Here is a 25,153-nt window from a genome sequence, read left to right as displayed (position 1 = left end):
CAGGTATGCTTTCTCGTCTGTCGTTTTTCTCAGTAATCAAAGTATGTATGACCTTTTGATGGAAACTTGTCTCACACCGTATATACATAAATACAGATCACTTACGCACTTATATTCACGCTAAAAGTACATTAGTTGTTGTTAAATTCGTAATCTTTGTTACACTTACAAATGTATCATTAATTTTCCTTGAAGGAAATTTATTTTAGAACTCAGTTCTTCCACTTAATGATAGATAACCTGGTTTTCAGTGTGTCTTTTCGTGGCCGGAAGCTGGCAAAGAAGGTAAAAATCTTAGCCGAGAGTTTTTTCAAAAAGAGCGCCAAAACCATCAATGTACAGCGTAAATGTTTGTATTTCGTTCGAACATAACAAAAGTAATTAATTTCTGGGCCGGAAACTGGGCAACACACTACAGTTGGAATTTAATTGAATACGTAAACTCACGTGAATGAACACAAAACGTTTTATTCTACAACACTAACAGCCTTTAAAATACAAAAAAAGACCTTACTTTATTTATGAATTCCCTTCAACCGTAGTTAATAGTGTTATATTATGGGCTGAGAATTCCTGAAATGTGATTGGCCGAGAGGAGCTGTATTTCTGCCTTTTTACTTTAAATGTTCAACTTTATTGCTATTGAATGTGATATGATATTTTAAGCCTGGTGAACAAATGAGAATGATGTATTATTGAGTAATGACACAGGCAAACTCGGAAAAAGAAATTCCGAGCGCTCCTATCAGGAGTCAAACCTACTGAGCTACAGGGGACTCATGGTAGCTAAGGCCATTTAACCAGGTTCATGGGACAAACATCCTGCATACTGCCAGGATTGAAATGAATTGGATTGGACTGCTAGGATTGGAATTTGACATTCCAATCCTAGCAGTATGCAGGATGTTTGTCCCATGAACCTAGTTTAATGGCCTCAGCTCCCACGAGTCTCCTGTAGCTCAGTGGTAGAGCATCCGAACTAATAATCGGAAGGTCTTATATTCGTCTCTTGGTAGGAGCGCACGGAATTTCTTGTTCCGAGTTTGCCTGTGTCATTACTGAATAATACATCATTCTCATTTATTGCTTTTTTGTGAACATTTTACAAAACAGTTATCGCTACTCACTTATAGCGACTATTATTGATCGAGGTGGTTAACGTTGCTGGATACATATAGCCAGTCAAATTATATAATAAGTAGACACTATTTCGTGAAATAAAATTAATTATAAAAGAAAAGAAAAAAGAAAGAAAAAAAAAAGGGTCAGGAAACCGAAAGCGAAGATGACAGTCTGTCTTAAGAGTAACTCCCCCGACTTAAGTTGTCTGAAAGGAAGACAATAACTTATATTAACGGGTTTGACTCAAAATTGTTTATTTTCGGAGGTTGCAGGCTTAGCGGTATTAATTATGTATGCAAAATTAGGGAGAAATAAAATGTTGTATTGTAAAATAGTAACGCTTTAATTTCATGTGATTAACTTTCTGGCACCATTCGTAAAAAATCACGTTTAGCAGGCCGTGTAGCTCGCGGGATGTTTGGGTGGGCAAAGACGAAGTTTGGACGGGGAATGAGGACGAAGGTGCATTCTCGCGCCGCTCATGGCAGCTCCGTCGCCAAAACTTTATGTTAACGCTCTACCGCTAGTCACGAAGGCTTGGCGAGCAGTGGTTTGTGTTCGTGGGCCTGTCGGACACCCCACCCCCCCCCCCCCCGCCCGCTCCCGCACTGGGGGAAATAAATAGAAAAAAGTTACTTGGTGGCTTTTCTTTCAAATTTTAGTTCAAACTACTCATCGTCGCGTTATTTAATTCGCAGACGAATTTGTGTTCGTCCTGGGTAGAATAGTACCATCATTTTGAATACCGCGAAGACGCTGGGGACAAGGTTTACGCGTTTCCAGTGGAACTCTGTGGATTTGAGCAAATCATTTACTCCTTTTATCAATGATTTCACTCTCAGCAATGTTCAATATTTTGTGGCAAAATTAAAGAAAATGTTTGATTCAATATGTTGTGCAGTCCTGTGCTGTTAGAGTAAGAGTGTTGAAAGGGCTAACTCTGGAAACGTTAACTCTCGAATTTCTTTACGGTGAACCAAATATTCGTATACTACAGCACAGAAACTAACTCCCTTTCTAATTTGTTTACAATTTGCGAAATGGCGTGTCATAGATTTAGGGCCCGATGACATGGCGAAATCAGGCCAAATAGTGGGGGGGGGGGGGGGGGGGGATTTCAACCGGCCTTCGTTAAATTCTACCCCGGGTTGAGGGTGGGCTGAAAAATCGCATGTAAATGCAATCAAATTTCAACCCGGGCTGAGAAGTAAAATTGAGCATGTGTGATATCTTTGTGATTTCAGTGACAAACGTTTCATCTTGATTATACTCCCCCCCCCCTCCCCGTACCTTAATCTCGTACCCGGATAGGTCTCTTATTATTAACCACACAGCACAAGTTGTTGATATATACTATTAGTTTAATCTTTTGAATAGATATACCAACTTGCAGCAGTGACATTTTAAAACAATACGCGATCAAGACGGGAGGTCACCGAGCTAACTGTTCAGACAACAAAATTGAGCCCGTGAATTTTGTCATAAAATATCAAACAGTATGTTTAAAAATATATACACCACAGTGCGTACAGAGACTGGAAAAACATTCTGATAAAGCTACATATTATAAACTTTCGGGATTTAACTATACCATGGTAAAACGCAAGGCCATTCACTAAAGCCATTTTTTTTTCTTTAAGACAAAACTCTGTTACTTAAGATTATAAAATTTCGGAACACTAGTTTAGAAATAAGACTATCAAAGGCCCCAACCTGCCTGAGCTCTGGGGGTTGTGAGAACGAGGGATCGTATGTGAGAATTTTTGTTTAGTTCATACTTATTAGTTAGCGAATGTCTTTTACTTGGGTAAAACACTACAGAAACCTTAACCAACGTTAAAAAGGTTACATCTGTCTTGTGGACCAGAGCTTCGCCAACTCGACAATAAAATAACCTTGTAATTACAGTAAAATACTTTATCACAGGCGTTAAACGCCAGCATTGTCAAACTCGGAAACCTGCAGGGATGCAGCCGGTCGCGAAACGCGTTTGCGAGGATGAACGAAATGGATCGGGGAAAATCACAGAACGTCAAAAACGGGTATTTCCGCTCTCTGCTGGGTAAATTCAATTTTTTTCAAAACCACGACCCCACGAAACAACCATCGGTGAAAATTCAGTGCACGGGGATTGGCGACACTGCAGTCCCCAAAAAGAAAGAAAGAAGTAAGGTAGGAAAGAAGGACGGAAGGATAAAAGTGAGGGTATGAAGGAAGAAAGGAGAGGAAAGACGCATGGAGGGGAGGGAAAGAAAGAAATGAAGAGAGAAGTTCAACGAGTTGACCTTTTTATCGACAAATTAAGGACATATCGCCAAAAATATGTTCATGTAGTTGCGGCTTTAGGAAAGGACCATTACTCCCCAAATTTCCGAGAATGACGTATTAATTATGTTACTTTGCTTCTTACTGCTGACGCTGAACTTTCTCTTTGTCAAAATCCTCAGTTACTATAACTTTCTCAGGTCCTCAAATTACTGATAAACGTTTCAAACTTGGAACACTTCGCTCAAGAAAAGAACTCCTTCACCTGAAGCAAAGTGTTTAAAGTAATTCTTTTTCGCCATCAGAGAATAGTGCGGTAGTAAATATGACTGCGCGAAAACACTGCACTCACTGACTAAAACAACAAAAACCGTGCGAAAATCAACTCTGACCCTGTCATAGTTAGTTGCAAAAGTGATCAGACACTATCGCCAAAACCCACCCCTCCATAGTAAACATTAGCCCAACTTACAACACAAGGCATCATTTCCTGTTAAATCCCCCTCCCCCATTCAATATTGCCGTCTTATCTTTTGCACGAAGTCCGGATAGCAAGGCAACATTTTTTGTATGGGGGAGGGGATGGAGACAGTGACAAAATATTGCGCGTGCGGGTAAGAATGTCTCAATGATTATTGCACTGAACTAATTACAGGCTAATTGCAAACCAAAACTATATGAAATTACTGAGCGAAGGAGTTCTTTTCACTTCATGCATACACTTGATTACAAGCTGATTTCCTGGAAGCAAGCCACATGTAACCTGACGAGTAGCATTGCCTAACTGTACGTGATTAAATTCCAGGGTGTACATACCACTCTACCTCTAGATAATTACACGGAGCATGTTTCAATTTTTTGAAAACTCTCAAGTCTACTTGCAGCCTCCAGTAACGCGTTATACGACAGCGGCAATCCCAAAATCCCCTCTCGAAAAATACCACCTCTTTGGAACTAACCAGAGTTTTAATAAGCGCGCGCTGGATTTGACAGACAAGAAGATTACAAGAACCGATCGATTTAAAAAAAAAATCAGCTTTCAAAGAATTGAAGCAATAATGTTAGCAAGTGTATCGTGGATAAAAAGCAACAACGCCAAAGCAAAGCGATAAAAACAAAAACAAAAACAAAACAAAAAAAAAAAAACAAAAAAAAAAAAAAAAAAAAGAAACGACTTAACAAAACGCTGATTTGTTCAAAGCAAAAGACTGCAAGCATTCCGCCTGTTGCTCGTGCATAACTGAATTTCAAGCAAAACACCTATTACCTTGCCTTTCCTCCAAGCCACTTTTACATCTCGCGAAAGTATATCGTCGCCTCTCTTGCAAAAAAAACAGGGACAATTTGCCGCTCATCAAAATGTCTACTTAAACCCAATTGACCATGCTTCATTTTTGTTTCAAAATTCCACGAACCGAGTTAAAGAATCAACCGTCGCCAACAGGTGAAAACGTACCTGTGAACTCTCAGTCGACTACAGTCATAGACATGATTAACAGCTAGCAGATCAACGTCGGCCTCTGTTGGTCGCAGTTTGAACTGTTTAGTTCACGTAACTTCTGACGTGCTGTCTACTGTAGTCTCCTTTGCAGCCGGTAATGGGCTGTTACGCATGCTGTGACTTGACGTTTGTTCATGCAATACGTGTGCACCTCAAATACCACACATACTTGGTACTTACGGCTTGCTTAGCGTCCCTGTTTTCCGACGACATGGAATACGGGGATACAACTGTCAACTGACTCCGCCTCCCATTGGAGAAAAGGTTAACAAACGAAACACACCATTCCTTAAATGCCTGCTCGGGACCATCCGCAGAACTACAGCCTTGCTTCAAGTGTTCATTCTCTATTGTGATTCCTACATATCCGCAGTTTGCAAAGTGTAACTACTGAAATCTAGACTTTAACCTTGGCCAAAGGGGTACACATCCAACCTATCCGAAGCTCATAGATATCACGAATTGTCATCGATTATTGTTCTCTTGATATATTTCGATCTCCTTCCCGAATTTACTCTTGTACGAAAGGCACACAGGGACAACTTTGTTGGGTATTATAACTGTAGCCTTTGGTCCACTAGACGAGGATTAAACAAAACCAAACCAAGCCTTTGAACTTTAACCACTAAAGACCGGAGTCCCTGTTGGGAGGGTACACAGGGAGCGAGGCCCTTCCCAGGTACATATTGGGCGTTAGCTGAGAATTGTAGAATGCTCCAGGGTGCTGCATATGACTAGGATATTGGTACTGTGGTTGTCCAAACATTGCAGGATACTTATTTGAAGGGAAATACAGCCCGCTGTACTGAGGCATTGGCTGCTCAGATAACTGTGTGGGTGGAATGCTACTCTTGTCTAACGGTGGCTGACTGGGTGCAGTCAAGCTCTCCACTGAAAAAGATTTAGATCCTTGTACCGCAGATCCTGATGTTGCAAATGGACTGTGATTGTGGGTGGGTTGACCGACTGGCCGCATAAATGGACTCTTGTTAGGTGGTCCACTGGTGTAATGTGACGGCGGTGCGTGGTCAGTGGGCGAGTGCAACGGGCTCTCTTGATTGTTATGCGCTCCAAATGCGGGCGACTTGTTTTCCTCCGGCCTGCGACCATCTAAAGGCGACTGAGCTTGATTGTAATTGCTCATCACTGACGAATATGGGTTCTGCATCCCATGCGAAAGTGTTTTGCTTGACAGTTCAATGAACCCTGGGCGAGGCTGAGAGGACATGGCCCTCTCATCTCCTTGCCCCAAAGGCTGCACAGGCTGTCCAGTTTGTACGGGGTAGTTGGCCATAGACGGCCCGCTCATGCTTCCTTGGGGATGTGAAGGTGAGAACGGTGGCTTGCTTGGTTCATTGGGGGATGGGCCAGGAAATCTTGGTGTTTGTGGTGTTAGAGGTGTTTGTGGAGTGTGCGGAGATCCTGTACTTGTTGGTGATGGTACTGGGCTGTTCCTTGTGAGCCTGGAGTCAGGTGGGCGGCCTCCTGGGTAAGGAGGCGGCGGGGAGCGCACTCCAGCCCCAAGAGGATCCGAGGAAGGTGAATTTGAATTTCCCTGCGAGGGGTGACCACTAACATGTCTGGGTCTCTGGAAGTATCCCTGTTGCTGCTGATTTGGTTGTTGGGTAAAAGCTGGAAAATGTGACTGTTGTGCAGCTTGTCCTCGCATGTCCTGCGTTCGCCTTTCCATATAAGGCGCTTGATGTTGTGAAGCACCACTTCGTGGGTAGCCTGTGTAGGAGGCAGACTGCTCACCGCCCGCCCCTCCCTGTTGGTTATACCCGCTTCGGGAGTACATCCCATTAACTCCTGCTGATCCTTGATTGTTCCCACTTTGTGAGCTTCCAAACAAAAGCTGGTGGATGTCATCCATAGCCTGCGACTGAGTCGACTGACGCTGCCTGTCCTTGTACATGGTCTGTTGTGCCTGCATCTGCTCCCACTGAGACGTGCCGTACCCTTGTCTGGCATTCGACTGCCTATCAGACAGATGCAAACCGCCTGACACCCCGGGGTAGCCCGACATTTGCCCCATGGGACCACCAGACCCCCTCATCGAGTACTGCTGGGGATAATAAGGCTTTTGTTTGCCAAAAACGTTCAGTGAGTTTGTTTGTTCAAGTTTAAGAAATGGTGAGCTGGATGGCTGAGCCCTATGAAATGCAGTGATACTTTCCACTCTGCCCATTTGCATTGCCTCTGCTGCCCTGTTTGCGAGTCCAGTTGAAAACACGTAAATCCTGTTTGGTGGTTCAGGCATTTCAACTGGCTTTGGAAGTTTTGGTTTCTTGCGTCGTCTGGGCCCTTCTGAGCCATCGGAATCTGACAATGAAAAGAAATAATTGGTATTTATTATATCTCTCACTTAGGACGCGCGGTGTGATTGGACAATTTTGCGGGTCGTATTCCGCTGTACGGCCCGCTAAACTTCAACTAGTTTCCTTTCCCGCGCGCCCGATTAACCTCAGAGATATAACAAATATCTTTCTAACCTCATTTTCTTGGCCCGTGCTGTAAAATACGGATCCTCGTTTTATCTCGTTGATTTATGGCCCAAGCGCGAAGCGCGCGGGCCGTACATCAATGGGAAAAAGCACGGTTCGTAACTTACAGTACGGACCTCGAACTCGGTTAGTAAGAGGTCGAAACTGAAACAATGTGTTACGTGCTGCGTCCAAATGACTCGTAGTCCAAGCTCTCATAACAGTAGCAATACACTGTTGAGTAGACAAGTAATAAGAGTCCAGAAAGGAATTTGTACAATCACCATGGTCTTGATGTAAACCAAAATTCTCAAAGAGCATGTCAGCCAGTTAGGAGAAAATAGGTTATGAACTAGGCATTGAAGCACATGTAGCATTGGTCGCCAGGAGAGACTCTCTCCTGGCGACCAACCGCTGGCCAAAGAGCCTGAGGACTCTAGGTTCGAGATTGTAACAGCGCCATTAAAATTCACTATGAGGCACTATAAAAAATAAAAAGCGAGCCACGCACCTAAATCCCTTTCATTCTCCTCCTCTGACTCGGACCCAAGCCCCTCCTCTTCCCACCATTCTTTCTTCTTGCTCATTTGTTCACGCATGATAACACAGCGTCGTTTTGTTCTGGATTCAACACCGGCAGCACTCATTATTGATTCTTGCTTTTGGATTTCTTCGTCCACCCGTTGCTCCAATTCCTTGCGCTCCTGCAAGTAAAGTAAAACTTCAGTTACGTTTTGAAAACAGTTTATAGCGTACGAATCCTAATAAGCTCTTCAATCTCTGCTTCCCAGTTGCCTTAATGACATATTTCGTAATTTGTATCGTTATTATCGAATAATTTTCAGCATTTATATCCAGCTGTTTCGACAAAGGTTGTCCAAAAAAAGCGTAATAGCGTCCGCGACAATGCTGAAAGGTAGTCTGGGAAATACCCAATAAATTTCAATAAAAGCTCAGAATCCATAATGCCTCGACCGTACAGCGACGACTTGAGATGGCAGGCAATAGGATTCTGAGCTTTTATTGAAACTTATTGGGTATTTCCCACACTACCTTTGCGTACGCTTTTACACTTTTTTGGGATAACCTTTGTCGAAACAGCTGTATCAAGCACCAAGTAGGAGTCTTGCGTACAGTGTATTCAGGGTTTTCTCTAGAGTGCCGTGTACCAGTAGCAGGAGGTTTCGCCCCCACATTTCGAGTTCGACCCCTACGTGGATCATGTATCGTACACGTGCGGGACGAACTCAGTTGAACGTGGCGGTCGCACCTACCTATTACAAAGAGGTTTGACTTTTGAATAACTCTTGCGAACATGTTCATATTTGAAACTGTTAAGTTCTGCACTGTACAGCGGAGAACACACAATTTTCTACCATCAAAGCAACTAATAAAAAGTTACTTGTCTCAAGAAAAAAAAAATTAAACAAATAAATTAATCAATTAAAAAATAAAAAAATTAATAAATTTATACCAACGATTTTTCGTTAATTATCAAGTTCTGCGTGGGACGTTGGGTCACTTTTTGTGAAAAAATTACTTTAAATCTCCAAAGGAAGTCAGGCCCTCATAAGCTATATAATAAACCCTGCTTATTAAACATAGGCAACTACACAAACTGGGGTAACTAGTAAAATGAAAACTATGTCACATCGTATTGTTTGGCCAATATGCCGTATTCGTTTTCTCGGTACTCTACTGGAGACTATTGCAGTGGAGGCTCCTGCGCATATATATAAATAAATATTTGTATGTACAATACAATACAATACAATATTTATTTTGCCATATACAACAATTACAGAGATTCCCCCTATTAAACATCGTGTGCAAGCTACTGTAGGTTCCAATTCAATACCGAGAATACAAATACCGTCTATTTGATAGCTACTTGTAACAACAACAACAACAACAATTTATTTGAAAAACAACAGAATGAATGGTTTGTCCCGCAAATAGTTACAAAACTAATCGAGGCTGGACAAGACGAATACAGGAACACTTTCGAAAAACCAACGAGAACTTACAAATACGGACATCATGCAAAAACGTTACGTAGTAGCAGATTTAAAGCATTTTACACTAGTTTACAAAAAAAAAAAAATAATACTAAATTCATAAATGATGAATCATCATGAGGACCCTTCCCAACAACGTCACCAAGGTTTGATTTCAGCCTAGTGCCACGCGTGGGTACTAGGTTCCTTTAGTTTCTTGTCCCACCTCCCCCCCCCCCCCCCTCCCGACCCAGCAGCCAGCAATAAGCTATTCTGATCAGTAGCTACATGTGCTACATGTACAGTAACGATGGTCAACTGGCTTCTCAAAGTTTGAAAGTGACTAAAAGACCACGAGCACAAGAGAGCTTCTTAATTTTATGACTGGCTACTTTCGTTGTATTACAATGCACCCAATGAACAAAGGATATTAAGGTCAGGTTATTAAGCTAGTACCTGCATGTCCTTTTCCATCTGCTCATGTTCTTGTTCGCTTCTTTTCCTTCTTCTCTCCACGTTTTCTGTGGCTTTCAGCTGATCCATGACCCCTACTCTGCTCCCAGCTGGCCGGCCCCTCTTCCTTTGACCTACTTGCTGAGTCAATGATGGGGGCTTCCTTTTTTTTCTGGGAGGAGGGCTGTCTTCTTCGTCCTCTGGGTCAAATTCTTCGTCTGCTTCCGAAATATCCTCCTGGTCTTGGTCTTCTTCTGCTGTATCCTCTTCCAGTTCCTCTTCTGTGCTTCTGTCTTCAGCTTCTTCTTGCTTGTTCTGCTGATAATGACAAAAACAAAAAACTTTGTCCAGTAACTGCTGGATGGAGGTGGGTTCTGAATATAGATGGATAGCTGATAGCAAATTCAGCAGTGCTCCCAGGAAGTAGCTTATTGTAAAAGAAAAGAAAAAGAAAAACGAACAAACAAACAAACAAACAAACAAAACATGACCATTCAAAGTGGCTTGCATAGAGATTTACTTGCTTTGAGGAGTACGGTCCAACCCCCCCCCCCCCCACCCCTAAAGAAAAAAAAAACAAAAACAAACCAAAAGAAAGAAAGAAAAAAAAAAACAACAACAACAACAACAACAACAACAAAAACAAGAACAAAAAGCCCATACTGGAGGCTTGAAGTTAATAGCACTGCCAAAAACAAATGCTTAGTCAAAAACAAGTATTTTCGTCTACGTTGCTGTCATTGGTGATGTAGGGTGAAAATGGTTTTCACAGTAAAGATCATCATCACCATCGCTTTTATTGATTGGGAGGAACAGAATAACATTTGACTCCTGAGTGTCACGACTGAGAGTCCAATTTTTCTCCACAGACCCTGACCAAATGCAGTCAATAGGAGTTTTATCACCTCAACTTATTTGACTAATCTAAGCTGTTGTTTTGATGATTCAGAAGGTATGGGTTTCCCACAAAGTTTCCAGGAAAAAAGGTGCTGTACATGAAATGTTGTCAGTTTACATGTTATGCATGAAAAAGGTGCCTTAAATCCAATTGACCAGGGCCATACAGCTTTTTCTAGAGCTGCTTGCACTATTAAGCATACAACCCTGGTATGGGTATTTTCTCATTCAATAGTTTTGCAATAGATAGTTAATAGTGTGCAGGGCCACACAGGCATATGATAACCTTCCTCATTATCAGGGTTTCTACAAAATAAAACATCAGCTGTTACATAAACTTGGAGTCAGCACTGTTTGCTTCACTAGCTTTGAGGTCATGACTGGTTTTTGTTTCCATGGAGTTATTGCCCCAATTATCCGCCTTTCAAAATTTATATTTGCACATGCATTCAGTTTTAGACCAAGCATGCAAAGAAAGTAGTGTCCGATAGCCTGCGGCTAGCGGATGTTACTATCAGGCTAGTGAATTTTGTTCTTAACTTGCCCGATGGGAAAGTGAAGTTTTTGAGGAATTCAAATGACAAACTGTGTAATCAAACTGTGTAATCAATCTTGCGTATCAAAACGTTTTTGGGGCTGGGTGAAATGACTTTTGGGCCTGTACATGCTAGCTACAGGTTGCCAGAATGGCAAGCTGTAAAACTGACTTTCTTTGCACCCTGTAGACCAAATTAATTTCTTTGACAGAATATTCAACAGCACACTCAAACCAACACAATTACTTGGACTAAACTCCAGCCTACTGACAAATATCAAAAATGTAATAAGAACAGTAAGTCCCTCTGCTTGAAAACTATGTCAAATGTTTCCCTGGGCTACACCCTTGCAACATTTTGCTGTGCAGGTAAAATGAACCGGCAGTAGTCTAGATCACCTGTAACATCATGGACTCCCATCAAGGTATTTAGATGGAACAGTTCATAGGTTACAGCCCTTATAACAGCACTGTTGTAGTGGAACCCCAATTTTATGATTGTCGATCTAACAATATTCCTGATTTAACGATCACCATTCTGTGTCCCGGCAACGGTGATTTATAAATCAGGAGTTCTTTTACAACGATATCCCGATTTAACGATATGATTTTTGCTGTCCCTTTGCCATATCTTAAAATCAAGGTTCCACTGTAGCAGGAGTATATACAATATTATTTTTCCTCTAGTATTATTCAATGTCAAAAAAAAAAGTCTGGACTATGCTGGAACTAGCACTGTTTGAATTTGAGTGTGCACATGTCATTATAAACAGGACCTATAATAACATCAAACAAGGCATGCTTTGCTATTGAAAAGTGAAACAGACATATCTTTGCTTGCACCCAAAACTGCTTGCTGCCAATGAGCCAAATGATTTGGACACTAAGATGTTTACCTGCACGTGAAACTTCATTTGAGACGATAAATAAGCAAACAACTTACTTCAAGTCTGATACCAAACTAGGTGATACATGTTTTTTTGTGTGCGAGGTGTCCACACTTTAAGATGCATTTGACAGTGGACTGCCCACTCCTGGTTTCAAAGAGTGGGCAGTGTAGCCACTAAACAAAAGGCAACCTGTGTTCAAACAGATGTAAATTTTAAAAACAGGAACTACCTTTCTTTTCTCCACTTTGTCCTCCTCTTCTGTCACAGCAGCATTTTTATCCGTTTTGTGCTTGGAAGTTGCCTGCACATGAAATAAATACACAAAAAACAATCCATCAAGAACAGAATGACCACAAATGCATTGGTTAATTAAGAACTACATCATAAGCTCCATTTTTAGCATAGTTTCAGGGCTGTCAATAAGATTGAGGGTAACTGGGAATTTCACTAAATTATTACGAGTGAGGGCTGTAGCTTTCCTGACATAGAACAAGGCTGAGAACATGGAATAGGAAAAAAAAAGGAATTGCTACTTTAATGCTACACTACCTACATGTACTTCAAAAATATTAGTGACAGCCTGTAATATCTAAGCCTGGCAGAACAGAAATTCCATGTTTTTAAAAGTGTTTTTTGTGGTCACTCACTATTTTGTTAACATCAGCACTAATGGTCTGAGGAGATTTCAATACTTTGGACACAGGCAAAGAGCACAGAGTATCGTCAAACCTCAGGCAGTTTATATTACACCAGGGCATACATGTACAGCTTTACAGGGAGCTATTTATATGGACTGGGGAGGGGGGAGTACCTTGTGAGGATTCTTAGAGGACCTCTCCTTTGTTACAGTCTCCAGTTCCTTTTCTTTCTCATCCTCCTATAAATATATACAAACATGATCAGAGTCAAATTTAACACAAATTAAGGACGGTGCCTACTATTATATTGTTACTGCGCATCTCGAGATAGTCGGGTTTTCTGTGGGTGGATCCAAGATATGGTTTCATTTCTCGCCTGCAAAAACTGTAAGGAATCTGGTACAAGTGAAGGATTATGGGTTCATTTGAGGGGGGGGGGGGGGGGGCATCAATCTTTTCAAATGGACGTGGCAGTCAGCTGTAGAGGAAACATTTATTTGGATGAAATTAATTTAACAATACATACTCTAACCAAGAAGTTACCAAAAAATGCACTTATTTAGCAATGTAGTGTCCATCCATGTACCCAAATGACTTCCCACAATCCCTCACTCATACCAGTCTCCCCAAAGTTTCTGGAATGGGTAATACTTTTAAAATAACTAACGAAGAACTCCCACAAAACATCAACTGGATTTTTCTAATGCTAACAAAAATCCCTAAAGACGAAAACATAATAAAAACGTGTAAATGAACCACTTTGGTGTTACAATAAAGGCAGGTTCTTGTCAGGAAAAAAACAATCATCAGACAATGCAAAAACCTTGGAATAAAATTCTGCATGAAATAACACTAAATGAGAACATACAAAACACACAAACCAAATAACACACAAAAGATAACAATTAAGCCCTCTTTCTCTTTGGTGATAAGGGAGCCTCTCTTTGGGTACACTCAGACTTCAGTTTCATTGGATCTTTTTTGCTGATCTTTGATTTTACAAACCAAATAGTTATGAAATTTGTTGGTTGACCGAAAGTGATATAGTTACCAAATAAACATCTCACTTTACTAATGAAAAAAAAAAAAAAAAAACTGACTTTAAAAGTAGTAACAGCTGCTTACAATAGCAAGAACTAATGACATTGTCCATATTTGTTGCCAATAAAGTCATTGTCCTGTCCTTCACCGATTTTGTTGACGATCATCTTTGATATCATCAAAAACAAATGTTAATGGAGAAATGACCAGAGATGACAGTTTAATTTCTTCAAAAGCTGTAAGTCATTTAATAATTTCTATCTGAGATTATGATATGATTTGTAAATAATAATATTGTTTTAATCTCAAGATTGTTAATTGTCTCCATATCAATGGCATAAACTGTGACATGTTCAATACCCACAGAGAGGATCATACAGACACAAGGTTGAGTCAGTCAAATAAGTTCACATTAACACCAAAAAGGAAATAGAATTATAATAAAAAAAAAAGGGTTGGTATATTCATGATATAGGACGTACCTTGACTGATGGCATTACAGCTGGATAGAGCTCATTCTTTAGGTACTTGTACAGCTTTTTCTCATTACTGTTTGTACTCTTCTGAAAGGTACTGTCAAATAAAAGAACACAACATTAATCTGACTGCTCATGACTTAAAGGTAACTATCCAACATATGTTATATTCCACTTGCTAGGCAGTTAACTAAATATACTTTTGTTGTATTGTAATATCTAATGATATGTTGTGAATAAAATAATTTTCATTATTATTATAAAAAAAAATCTCATTTGGAAAGCACAGCTTTCACTAAAGAGAAATTTATGTTGACCATCCTTTCTTAATTTTGAACTTCACACCAAATGAGTGCATCCCACGTGCACTCAGGAGGCACCCGTCTGTGACATGAAATTGATCATGAGAAAGACAGCAATAAAATGACAATGGACCGTCTTCTATCTGTTGCTATATGCTTTCTGGCAGTGTGCCCAGCCTGTAAACTGCTGAGTTGCAGTTTCTTTTCTATTTTACCACAGACTACAACAATAAAGCAAGCTCTTATTTAGAGTGTCAAACAAGAGACCTAAGTATACAGCAACAGATAGGAGACAGTCCTTAAAATGGCTTATATTCATTACATTTTAATAAACTATAAGCCATTTTAAGGACTGAAAAGCTGGTCACAAACAAGTCAGTTTTCTCATAATTATGTCATGAAGCAAACTGCCAGAATCAAAAGAAAAAATAGAAAACGCTGCCTACTCGTTGCTTAATTTTAGTAGACACTCTCTGAGCAGAGTTATCTGAGTAAAATAAATTAACAAGGGGACGTAAGCAATCCACTAGTCATGGATATCAACGGCAAAACGCTGATTATATAACCTTAACCTGCATAATTTGCTCCTCACCGTTGATGAGAATCTGACTCTGTTTTGGTTTCTTTGACCACCATAAAGGTGGATTTCCACTGTCGCGTAAATTTTATGTGCGTACAGACATGAATTTAGCTGGCTTTACGTACGTAAATAAAAAAAGAAGCGATGTATGAACCGTATGCGCGTGCGTAAACATAAAAAGTTGAACAGCACTCAACTTTTTATGTTTAGGCACGCGGCTCATACATCGCTTCTTATTCTATTTACCCACGTAAAGCCAGCTAAATTCACGTCTGTACGCACATAAAATTTACGCGACAGTGGAAATCCACCTTAGCAGACATAATAAATATATTTATAATACAACCCATACAGGGCCATGTGTGATCTCACTGCAAAATTATTGGAAAAATCCCTGTATGAGGGCTGTATGCTATAGGGTGAGCAGAGCTGGAAAAAGCGATATACAGGACTGCTTGAAATAGTTACTACATGATGGTCATATTGAAAATTTACAGCTTGTTCACAGAATCCTTCGACCTCCTGAATCACCAAATTTATACATATGTACAGTTTGCATTGGTCACACAATAACCATAAACTAGCGCTCTTGACAAAAATTTTCCCATCCACCCTCCCGCCCAGTCAATCTGTGACTCAAGAATATCTGTTTTGAAGTTCCCTAATAAAAATTATAGTTCATTACAATCACCAAGAAACTAAGTGCCTTGTCCTACAGTACATATCAAGTTTAAAGAATATGGTCAGGAACGTATCTCTCAATTCACAAATGAAAATTCATGTCAAAATTGCTTTGAAACACCCTTCCCCTGAGGTGGTTGAGAGTAAAAATTACCAATTTTCTTAACATGCTTTGTTATGCTTTCCTCACTATTGAGTTCATGATTCAAGCGGGTCTACACCATCAACATTTTGTCTAATCAGAACTGCCCTGTAAAACTTAGCTTGCCATATAATGATATAGGTTGAAGATAGAAAGCACTGTACTGCAAACAATACCGGTATATAGTTAGCATTTTAAGTCTAGCATGCTGACTCTAACCAGCCATGATAAGTTCCGCTAACATGTAATCCCAGTGTAGCACATTTTTGTATTCCCAATTCCAACCAACAGTAAAAAAAAATCCTTTCACTTAAAGTTCAATTAGAAGTTCACTTAGAAGAGAAATTTGAATGCATGAATTGCAGTCCAAAAAATCTTGTTATCAACATACAAAAATTAATATGTCTACCCAGACCAAAATTTGAGTTGATAAGCTCCTTGTGGCACTTGACTGTACTGTCGACAGATTCTGGCGTACATGTACCTTCTTAATTGTAAACACATGAAAATGATCCATGTGCAGATGAATGAGTGAGTAAATTCATGAATGAATGAATGGCCCAAGTGTTTTAGACTACAAACTGACTTGCACAAAGGAAAAGTATAAAAATATTATCATGGACATTAAAGATAAACATACGTTAAACCTAAAACTACCCAAGTTTAACACCCAGATTTCAACACAGTTGAAAATATTACAGCTGAATGCATGGAAACTCGAAAACACAATGAATTAATGTTTACCTCAGAAGCTTATTCCAGTCGTGGAAATTTAAACACACAGTCTCCCAGCTGAAAAACAACAAAAAAATATGCTAATAAAACAAAAAACCCTACTGAACACCCAGCAACCATCCTTCTGTAAAAAAATTTGTAACACAATCACTGGATTTAGGAGATGAAGAAAGTTCCATTTTTATACCATTTGCTAGAGGTATACCTTGACTAAAGAAAGCTACAACAAAAAGGTGTTAAAGACAAGAAGGACAAAACTGAAGCCAAACAGTATGACAATAACACTGCTTTATTAAATATGCTTCACATGGCCTCAGCATTCGTGACAGCAGCTGGCCAGAGTGGCTAATTAACATAACAGCTTCATGGTTTATTTAATTTTCTCTTACTCAGCAAATTATAATAATGGAAATTTAATACACAACCTGCCATATATGGTAGAGCTATTCCCATCTAAAGCAAACATTACCTTCGTTTGTTTACATAACAAAGTGTTAAAAAATCATAGAGGTTGCTGCTATTGCAATTATTCTCTTCCACTTTTGTATTTATGCCCAATTTTGCTACTGAATTGTCTCTTGATTTCATGACCTTTACAGTGGCTGTTGATAAATCTAGGAGGAACGCCGGGATGAAGAATCCAGCACATGAGACCTGTTTATATATGGCGTGTTCCTCTCTATTTAGCAAAACAGCATGTTTGCAATTACCACGCACAGTCAGATAAATGAAGATAATTATCAATTCATAACTTTAGGTAGATGATAGATTAATTCATTGCTGGTCATTCAAACTAGCATAGAATTCAATAATAAAAAAAGGTAGCCATTTCTCATGCAGTCACAGTATTCTTTGTATATTTTCTGAATGCTGTCAGACTCTGAAAACATTCAGAAAGAGTCAATTACTGTTTACAAACTAATTTTGAGAAATACCATGCAAAGAAAAAGGGTGTGAGATTTATGAGGGGGACATTAATTATTTTAGGGTTGCCAGAAAGTGAAACATGGGAAAAGGCTAATGGCAAACACTGAAATTATACCATGTTGGCAAGTGGTGAATTGAAATTATACCAAAAACCCATTTACATGCCAGGTTAATACCACATCATGACACTGAAATTATTGTAATACATGTACTGTTGAAAAAAATGGTTCAAAACCATACCAGAAATTGTCATATAACTTTTTACATTTTAACTGTTCAGTGACATTTTATATGGCAGCTGCCATTGTTGTCATGCAAAAATTTGCTCGGTTTAATCCCTGTGAATCGTAAAGACTTGTAAACACAACACAAAAGTATGTAACGATGGGGTGAACTGGCACATTCAGCAGGTAACATCCCTTTGTATGCCAGCCTAATACTGCTTACTGTGTTAAACTGCACACAGGTATCGGCTGCATGTAGTAGACTTTAAGGACGGTGCCTACTATTGTTACTGCGCATACATTCTGCGCATCTCGAGATACTCGGGTTTCCTATGGGTGGTGCCTACTAATACAGGGATAATTGTGCGCGGTTTAAAACTATACGGAGAAAGCAGAACTTAGCAAGTGCTTTTGGTATCTCAAAAGAAAATTGGGGGTAGCCATGCATTTTTCAGAGATAACTAAGCTTCAATTTAGGAAAAAAATCCCATACATTCCTTTATATTTTGGCGCTTCTTAGAGAAATTATGGCTTAATTATCTCTGAAAAATGCGTGGTTACCCCCAATTTTCTTTTTGGATTCCAAGAGGCCTTGCTAAGAACTGCTTTTTCCGCATAGTAATAAGCCGCACAAAAATACTTCGGTATTAGTAGGCACCGTCCTTAATAGTATGATATATACATCAAAAGACTAATCGATAGAGAAAACATCTGTACAGAGAAAAAATCTGTACGTCCAATAAATTAGTTTCTTAAAGTATTCAAAAATGTTGCAACACTGCTGGTTGTTGTAAAACTCCTTTAAAAAAAGACCCTATGAAATAATGCACCTGAACTAACTCAAAAAACTGCACACTGCTATTAAATTACTCAGCTTCTCCCTACATTTACTGTTACAACAAGGCCGGATAATATTATTGTTAGCATTATATTGATATTCTTTTAACACTAGGTAAATGAGAATACGAAGGTTTGTCATTTGAGACAATACACCTTTCTGATGATGAATTTTTTTTTGTTTTTCAAACTCTAGCTGAGCAATAATTGCACCCCACTTTGAGCACAATTGAACTTTTCACCTCAAATCTGAAAGCATGATTTTGGCATAAGGGTAAAAAAAACAGTGCATTATTGAGGAAGGAAATCTTAAAAGGTGAGTTTTGTCTTGAAACAAAATATACAGAATATCTTAGTTTGCATTATAAGTGTTGCAAAAAAGAATCTTGAAGTGAAAATAATTATAAATAATAAACAATTTGATGGAAAATTAAAGGCCATGTTAAACGAGGCAATTTTTCTTGCAACTTGCAACGCAACAAATGTCGTGTTACAAAATGCAAGTAAAATTTGACGTGTAACACCCTATTTTGCAACTGCAATATAGTTGCGTTGCGAGTTGCAAGAGATGTTGAACTATCCTCTACTTTTCGCAACGCTGCAAGACAAGTTGCTTGCGTGTAACATCTCCTCTGCAACTTGCAACGTAATTTTGACACAATGAGCCAATCAGAGCACGTCCTTCGCTCGCGGGAGATTTCAAGATGGCGGCAGTTGTAAACAATGAAAATAAACTGAGTGACAATGAAAAAATTGAACTGTTAATTAAGTTGTGAAAAAATTGCGAACGTGTGACACCCCCTCCGCAACATGCAATGTTTTTCAGTCATCATCATTGCGTTGCAAGTTGCAAGGAAAATTGCCCCGGGTAACATGGCCTTAACATAGATGGATAGAGAGAGGGCATCGGGACCAAGAAGTAATGCTCTTTCAACTTCAAAGATGGTCGACTCACAACGTGATCAGTGAAGTTTTGTAAAGTTATAAAAATGGGAAAATATTCAATTCTCTGCATGCCGGTGGAATCTAGTAGCCAATCTTTTTGATGGTCTTTTCTTTCATCTTCAAACAATGGCAACGATTTCCACAAAGTGAAAATTGTCTTCGTGCCTGCTGAATTTGGGGACAGCGGGGTCTGGCTTCCATGACAATTTAAGCTTAAATAGTAAAGTAAATTAAAGGAGGTTTATTTATTCATGGTTAGATTTAAAGCTAGAAGCTTGTGGGGCCATGTATCAAACTGAAATATTTTAAACAAACAGAACAGAGACTCCTTTAAAAATTCCCAACTGGCAGGGAGGCTTACCAGTTTACTTTGTGTAACATCATAAAGAGATGTGAGAGATGAATTGCTTTTGTGCCTCGGGAATTAAGCATTAGGTTAAACTGATCATGATCATGAATAAATATCCCACTTTCAATAGACCTGCACTTGAACCAGTAAGGATTTCATTACTTTTTTGCTCCAGAAATATAATTTTAAAAATAGTGCAATTTTTAACAATTGAGAACAGCCAAACTGATACTGCTGCCATAAATGTATTGCATGAGTTCAATAAAATATTTTGCACCATTACTGGGAAATGACAGAATCATTTTCTGAGATGAGAAAGACAATTTATTATTAGCTGTACTATTTTGATTTGCTCATTAAACGAGACTTATGATAAAGTTTCAATATAATGCACTTGCTGATTGGTTGAAACAATATGCTTTATCAGAGTACACATGCACGGAGTAACGGTGTCATGCCATCAGCCTGTTTGTGAAATGCTTCAACTTCTCTATCGGCTTATTTTTTATTTATTTATTATTACTATTATTATTATTATTATTATTATTATTATTATTATTATTATTATTATTTTGACCCAGACATCTTATATAACCTAGAAAACCAAAACAAGCTCAAAGCTTCAATGGATATAGATCATCCCCCTACACTTCTTTGGTGCTCAAGCCACTTCCTGCATGCTTTACAACAGAACAGAGCACAACCGTGGCTTCTTTGTTTGTTAAATATTCTTCTGTTTTAAATGTCTAACCAAAATTCCAACAGAAACTATGTCAAAAACAACACTGAAACTAAAAGTCAAGTACCCCGGCGTAAATTTATACAAGAAATAACATCTACTCTTGCATGGAATATTAACTTTTATAAAGGAATATATTTCAACAAATTTTAACTGCAAAGACTCCATTGAACCTACAAGATAATTTCAAAGTTCAGACTGTCTTAAATCCACTATCAGCTTGGGTCAACCCACTTTTAGAAAAACAATAAGCTCAATCTATCACCTCGGCAGCTCTGTGACTTGAGATTAAAAATGTCTTAGGGGGAAATCTGTTTCCACAAGAACACAAAGTGCAAAATTCAATAAATCCATGAATCATCATTGATAACAGGCAGCATGAAATTCAGTTGGATGTTACATCTGTGCACTGATTATTTTGTATTCTTTTTTCTTCATTTCTGTTGTTATAGTTTCAACCTACGTTTACCAAATTTACTGTCAATCTACACTGTACAATTTAACAACATTACTGCATGATCAATTGTCTGCAGTAAACCTTTATAATTTTTTGGAGTACTTTGCATAGTGTTGGTGATGGTTAGACACGGAGGTCCACTGGACAGATTGCATATTGCAGTTTCACCCTTTACATGTATGTGCCAATATCAATTTCCATATTTTCTCTACTGCTCTTTGTTCTTATATTGTTCTTATAGTTCTTATTACAAGCTTAAGCCTATTAAAGAACACTTTCTTGGGTCTCATTTGCACCCCCCCCCCCCCTCTCCCCTTTCTAATATCCCCCATCCAGGGGTTTGGTTAGGTCTGTCAAGTCAAGAAATTAAAGTTACATATTAATAACCCTTAATTGTTCTCATGCATCCACCATTTCACAATGCAATATGAATCAATTACACATTAAAGAACAAAGAAAGACATCACACAATTAGCTTAATTAGCAATGACGATGTTGAGTCAAATCACTGCTCACCCTGTTCTGCATCCCTTCTTTCCTATGATTTCACGGTAAAGCCTTAAATCTGGTAGAACGAAAGATTTAAAACCTGTTAGTCAAGAGTAATCACCATAAAATATCTAAGCACATCTCCCTAGCTGACAAGCAACACAAGTTCTTAAAGAAAGGCTGCGAATATTTTATTTGTTCACGTTCAATAGCGGCAAATTGACAAAAAATTTAAATAAAAAATAAAACCTTCCTGCTATAAATTTTGAACATTAAATAGTACTTAACAGGAACAAGTAAAGTAAACATAAAATCATTACACGTAGTTTCTGAAAGTAGTCGGCCAGTTCATAACAGCACCTATTTAAATGATACCAAAATCAAACAAAATTTGGTAGATTGCAAAATTACATACTTTTTACGTCCAGTACATAATATTTCGATATTACCTCAGTTACGGAAAATAATAAAAACTTCCTGAATTCTTGATATTTTCGGTTAACACAGTGACTATGGCATTCAAGTTTCATAACTGAATTATGCTGACAGCATAATTGCCAGCTACAGACCCTGATAATGAAAATGTTCCTTTCTCACGCAGTCGAGACCTCATCATGGGGGAGTAGGGATGCCACAGCGGTGAGAGCACTCGCCTCAGATCAGAGCCCACCAATGTGGCTTGGGTTTGATTCCCGGACTCATAGTAATAAATTATACATTGACACTTAAACAAAGGGATTTATTTGTATTTATTTTATTTTATGGGGCAAAAGGTGTCAATTAAACAAAGTGAGTTAGCTTTACACAAAAATGAATTTTTGTGACAATTTATGGTAACCATGGCCTTTAGGCCCAATGTCAACATGTATACCAGTATTCTCCTCTCATGTGTTGTCTATATATATATATATTTCTTCCATTGCTGGTTGAGGGAATTTGTGTAGACATTTTAACTGTTAGTGATCATTTCTTTAATTCTTGCGACCTGAATATTTATTTTGATCAAGTGGGGGGATTATAAGGAGAAATTAGAAACTGGTCGCAATTAGGTCTCAAAGGTTTAATTCTGCATCCCTTGAAAATTTTCTGGTAGAATAATAAATTTGAAAATTCCCTGTAATATTCAAGCATTACAAACTACCTACTTGTACAGTAGTCTGTCACTGGCCATGAGCGATTTGGTGAAATTTTTGTTCATATTGATTATATGACAGGTAAAACTGTTTAGGATAACTCTAAGTAAAAGTGACCCACAAAAGACATTTAGTAACTAAAGGTTTTACCAAATAACAACTTCTCAACAAATTTTAAATCCTAAACATGTCACCTTATGGTGCATATTTATATTTTCCAAAAGGAAATGTTGGCCAAGAGGGGCATGTTGGCCAAGAGGGGCATTTAACTCCTGATTATGGAGGAAATATTATGGCCAATATCTTAAGCTAGACAAGTTGAATTATTTCAATCTTTTAAATACTGGGAAAGCTAAGGATGAAATCTTTCTATGTAGTTAAAAGCTAAATGCAGGACAAACTTGTTATAATTGCTTTGAGTATATAAGTAATAACAAGATGATCCACTTTTAACAAGAGCTGGGCTGTTCTACTACAAACATAATTGGACAAGAATACCTGTACACATCAAACAGTGATCACCTCATGACTGAACAGAAAATCTCACTTTCCAACCCAAGGAGTCAGAAAATTTCCAAGCCATGTTAGATGCATTTTTTAGCACAGAAATATTGCTGTGGAGTTTTTGTTTGTGAGCTCCAAGAAAGTAAACAATCCACACTTGGCTGGTCACAGATCTGTGGCTTTTATAAATATTCAAACTTCTGGCAAGATCCAATTCTAAGAAGCCTTTTTGATGCTCAGACAAAGCATGTCAATTTTAATTCACACAAGCCAGAGGTTCATTTTGTATGTGCCTTTACAACAGCTATTTTTTGGGGCCTAAAAATCCCTAAACCACCCTAAATCCAACCTCAAACATACTAAATCAAGTTAAGTTTAGATTATGCTAAATTAAAAATATATATACTACAAGCTAGTGTAGCGTAGTACAGGCTCTTAATGTGGATCACTGTAAATCTAGCAAAAATATAAAAGCATTAAACCTAACCTTCACTTCTAAAGAAGACATAAATTATACCTACACTTCAGAGCAGAGATTAAGACCAGAGTGAAAGAAATCCAACTGAAAAAGCCATGAGCTTCTTGCCTCAAGACGACTTTTTAAAACATATGCAAAACATGCAAGCCCCATGAAACATTTATTCCTTTCTGTTGTTTGTTCTGACATGTGACTTAGTCTAATTGCATTCTCCTTGTAGCCTTACAATAGATTTTTAATTTGAATCTTGTCAACAACCTTAGTGAACAATGTGGCTGCCTACAGCCGATTGGAACACAGCAAAAAACGGAGTGTAAACACTCAATACTCTTAAGAAATAAGTCCAGTGATTGGCTCACCCCCTGGGCCGTCACCTGCTACAAAGAAATGCTTCCCTTCATTGGCGGATTCAGTGTCAACAAAGCCTTAAAAACCACAAATGTATGCAAATTAGATTTCTGAAATGCATGGTAAATTTCCATGACAAAAGCCTATTCACAGAGTGTTTGGCAAAAGCAAACAATGGCTTGAAAAGCATCTCAGAACAAATAACTAGGAAAATAGTAAGAAATGGAAAAGAATAGAACTGTAGCAGTGACAAAAAGATTGTGAATTTTTGGCTTTGTTGCTAAAAGCTTACATGCTGATGATCTAATCCTGCAAGGAGTTTAATGTTCAAATTTCATATATTGGGAAAACTAAACAATGTCTACCTTATGCTGTATCTGAAATCTCCCTAGTACACAAAATAGTAAATTTCTATAAAATGGAACACAAAAGCGATACAACAATAATGAAGGTATATCTAGCACAGTTGCTGACAAAATGTTAAATGACCAAACTAGCACTGCAAACAGGGACACTGCAGTGATCTAACAAAATTGTATACACCATCACACTATGAAATAAAGCCAATTAGAATAATGTATGCAACATACATGTTTTTCAGGGTACAAAATAATAACTTTTTTCTAAAAAAAACTTTGTCTAAGCTTTCATGTGAGAAAAACATAAACAATAGAAAAAATCTCATTTGTAGCTCTAAGAACATTGTATTTTAGTATACCTGCAATTGGTTTGACAATTGTATCAAATGCAATCTCCAGTATGGTGGATTCACTGAAGCACCTTGACCAAATTCAGCCAAGTGTACATGCATCCAGCCACTTACAAATTGAAGGGTTGACAGCATAACCGTGTCATGTCCAATTTTAGGCCAATTTTTCACTTTGCTCAAAAGTGGGCCTGAACTTTTCCTTGTAGCTTTCAATTTAATCAAAGAAGTCAACATTATGCTGTTGTTGTTGTTGTTGTTGTTTTTTTTTGGGGGGGG

At 38.5% G+C, this 25,153-nt stretch overlaps 1 protein-coding gene and 1 long non-coding RNA gene across 3 annotated transcripts in view; one reads left to right on the top strand and one right to left on the bottom strand.

Annotated features, from left to right (window-relative positions):
• Positions 1–356: 356 nt before the first annotated feature.
• On the top strand, positions 357–1,167 carry LOC146485089 (uncharacterized). The gene is made up of 2 exons (XR_014863503.1): positions 357–580; positions 728–1,167. It is a non-coding gene; the product is annotated as an uncharacterized LOC146485089 (long non-coding RNA).
• Positions 1,168–2,462: 1,295 nt separating this feature from the next.
• LOC146485088 (uncharacterized) overlaps positions 2,463–25,153 on the bottom strand; it is a 30,699-nt gene continuing 8,008 nt past the window's right edge. The window contains exons 7-14 of one of the 2 annotated variants that reach the window (XM_085104036.1): positions 21,733–21,781; positions 16,748–16,795; positions 14,305–14,395; positions 12,955–13,020; positions 12,373–12,444; positions 9,825–10,139; positions 7,883–8,075; positions 2,463–7,210 (exon numbers count right to left, since the gene is read on the bottom strand). In XM_085104036.1, the coding sequence (XP_084960162.1) occupies positions 5,514–7,210; positions 7,883–8,075; positions 9,825–10,139; positions 12,373–12,444; positions 12,955–13,020; positions 14,305–14,395; positions 16,748–16,795; positions 21,733–21,781 (2,531 nt within the window). In that variant the 3' untranslated portion in view covers positions 2,463–5,513. The remainder of the gene's footprint in view (positions 7,211–7,882; positions 8,076–9,824; positions 10,140–12,372; positions 12,445–12,954; positions 13,021–14,304; positions 14,396–16,747; positions 16,796–21,732; positions 21,782–25,153) is intronic. The other variant, XM_085104037.1, reaches the window with a different exon arrangement.

The sequence above is a fragment of the Pavona decussata genome, unplaced genomic scaffold (assembly GCF_977016875.1).
Source record: "Pavona decussata unplaced genomic scaffold, jaPavDecu1.1 SCAFFOLD_28, whole genome shotgun sequence".
Lineage (NCBI taxonomy): Eukaryota > Metazoa > Cnidaria > Anthozoa > Scleractinia > Agariciidae > Pavona > Pavona decussata.
Note: the sequence above shows the minus strand (reverse complement) of the source record. Positions and strands in the feature narration are given on the sequence as shown.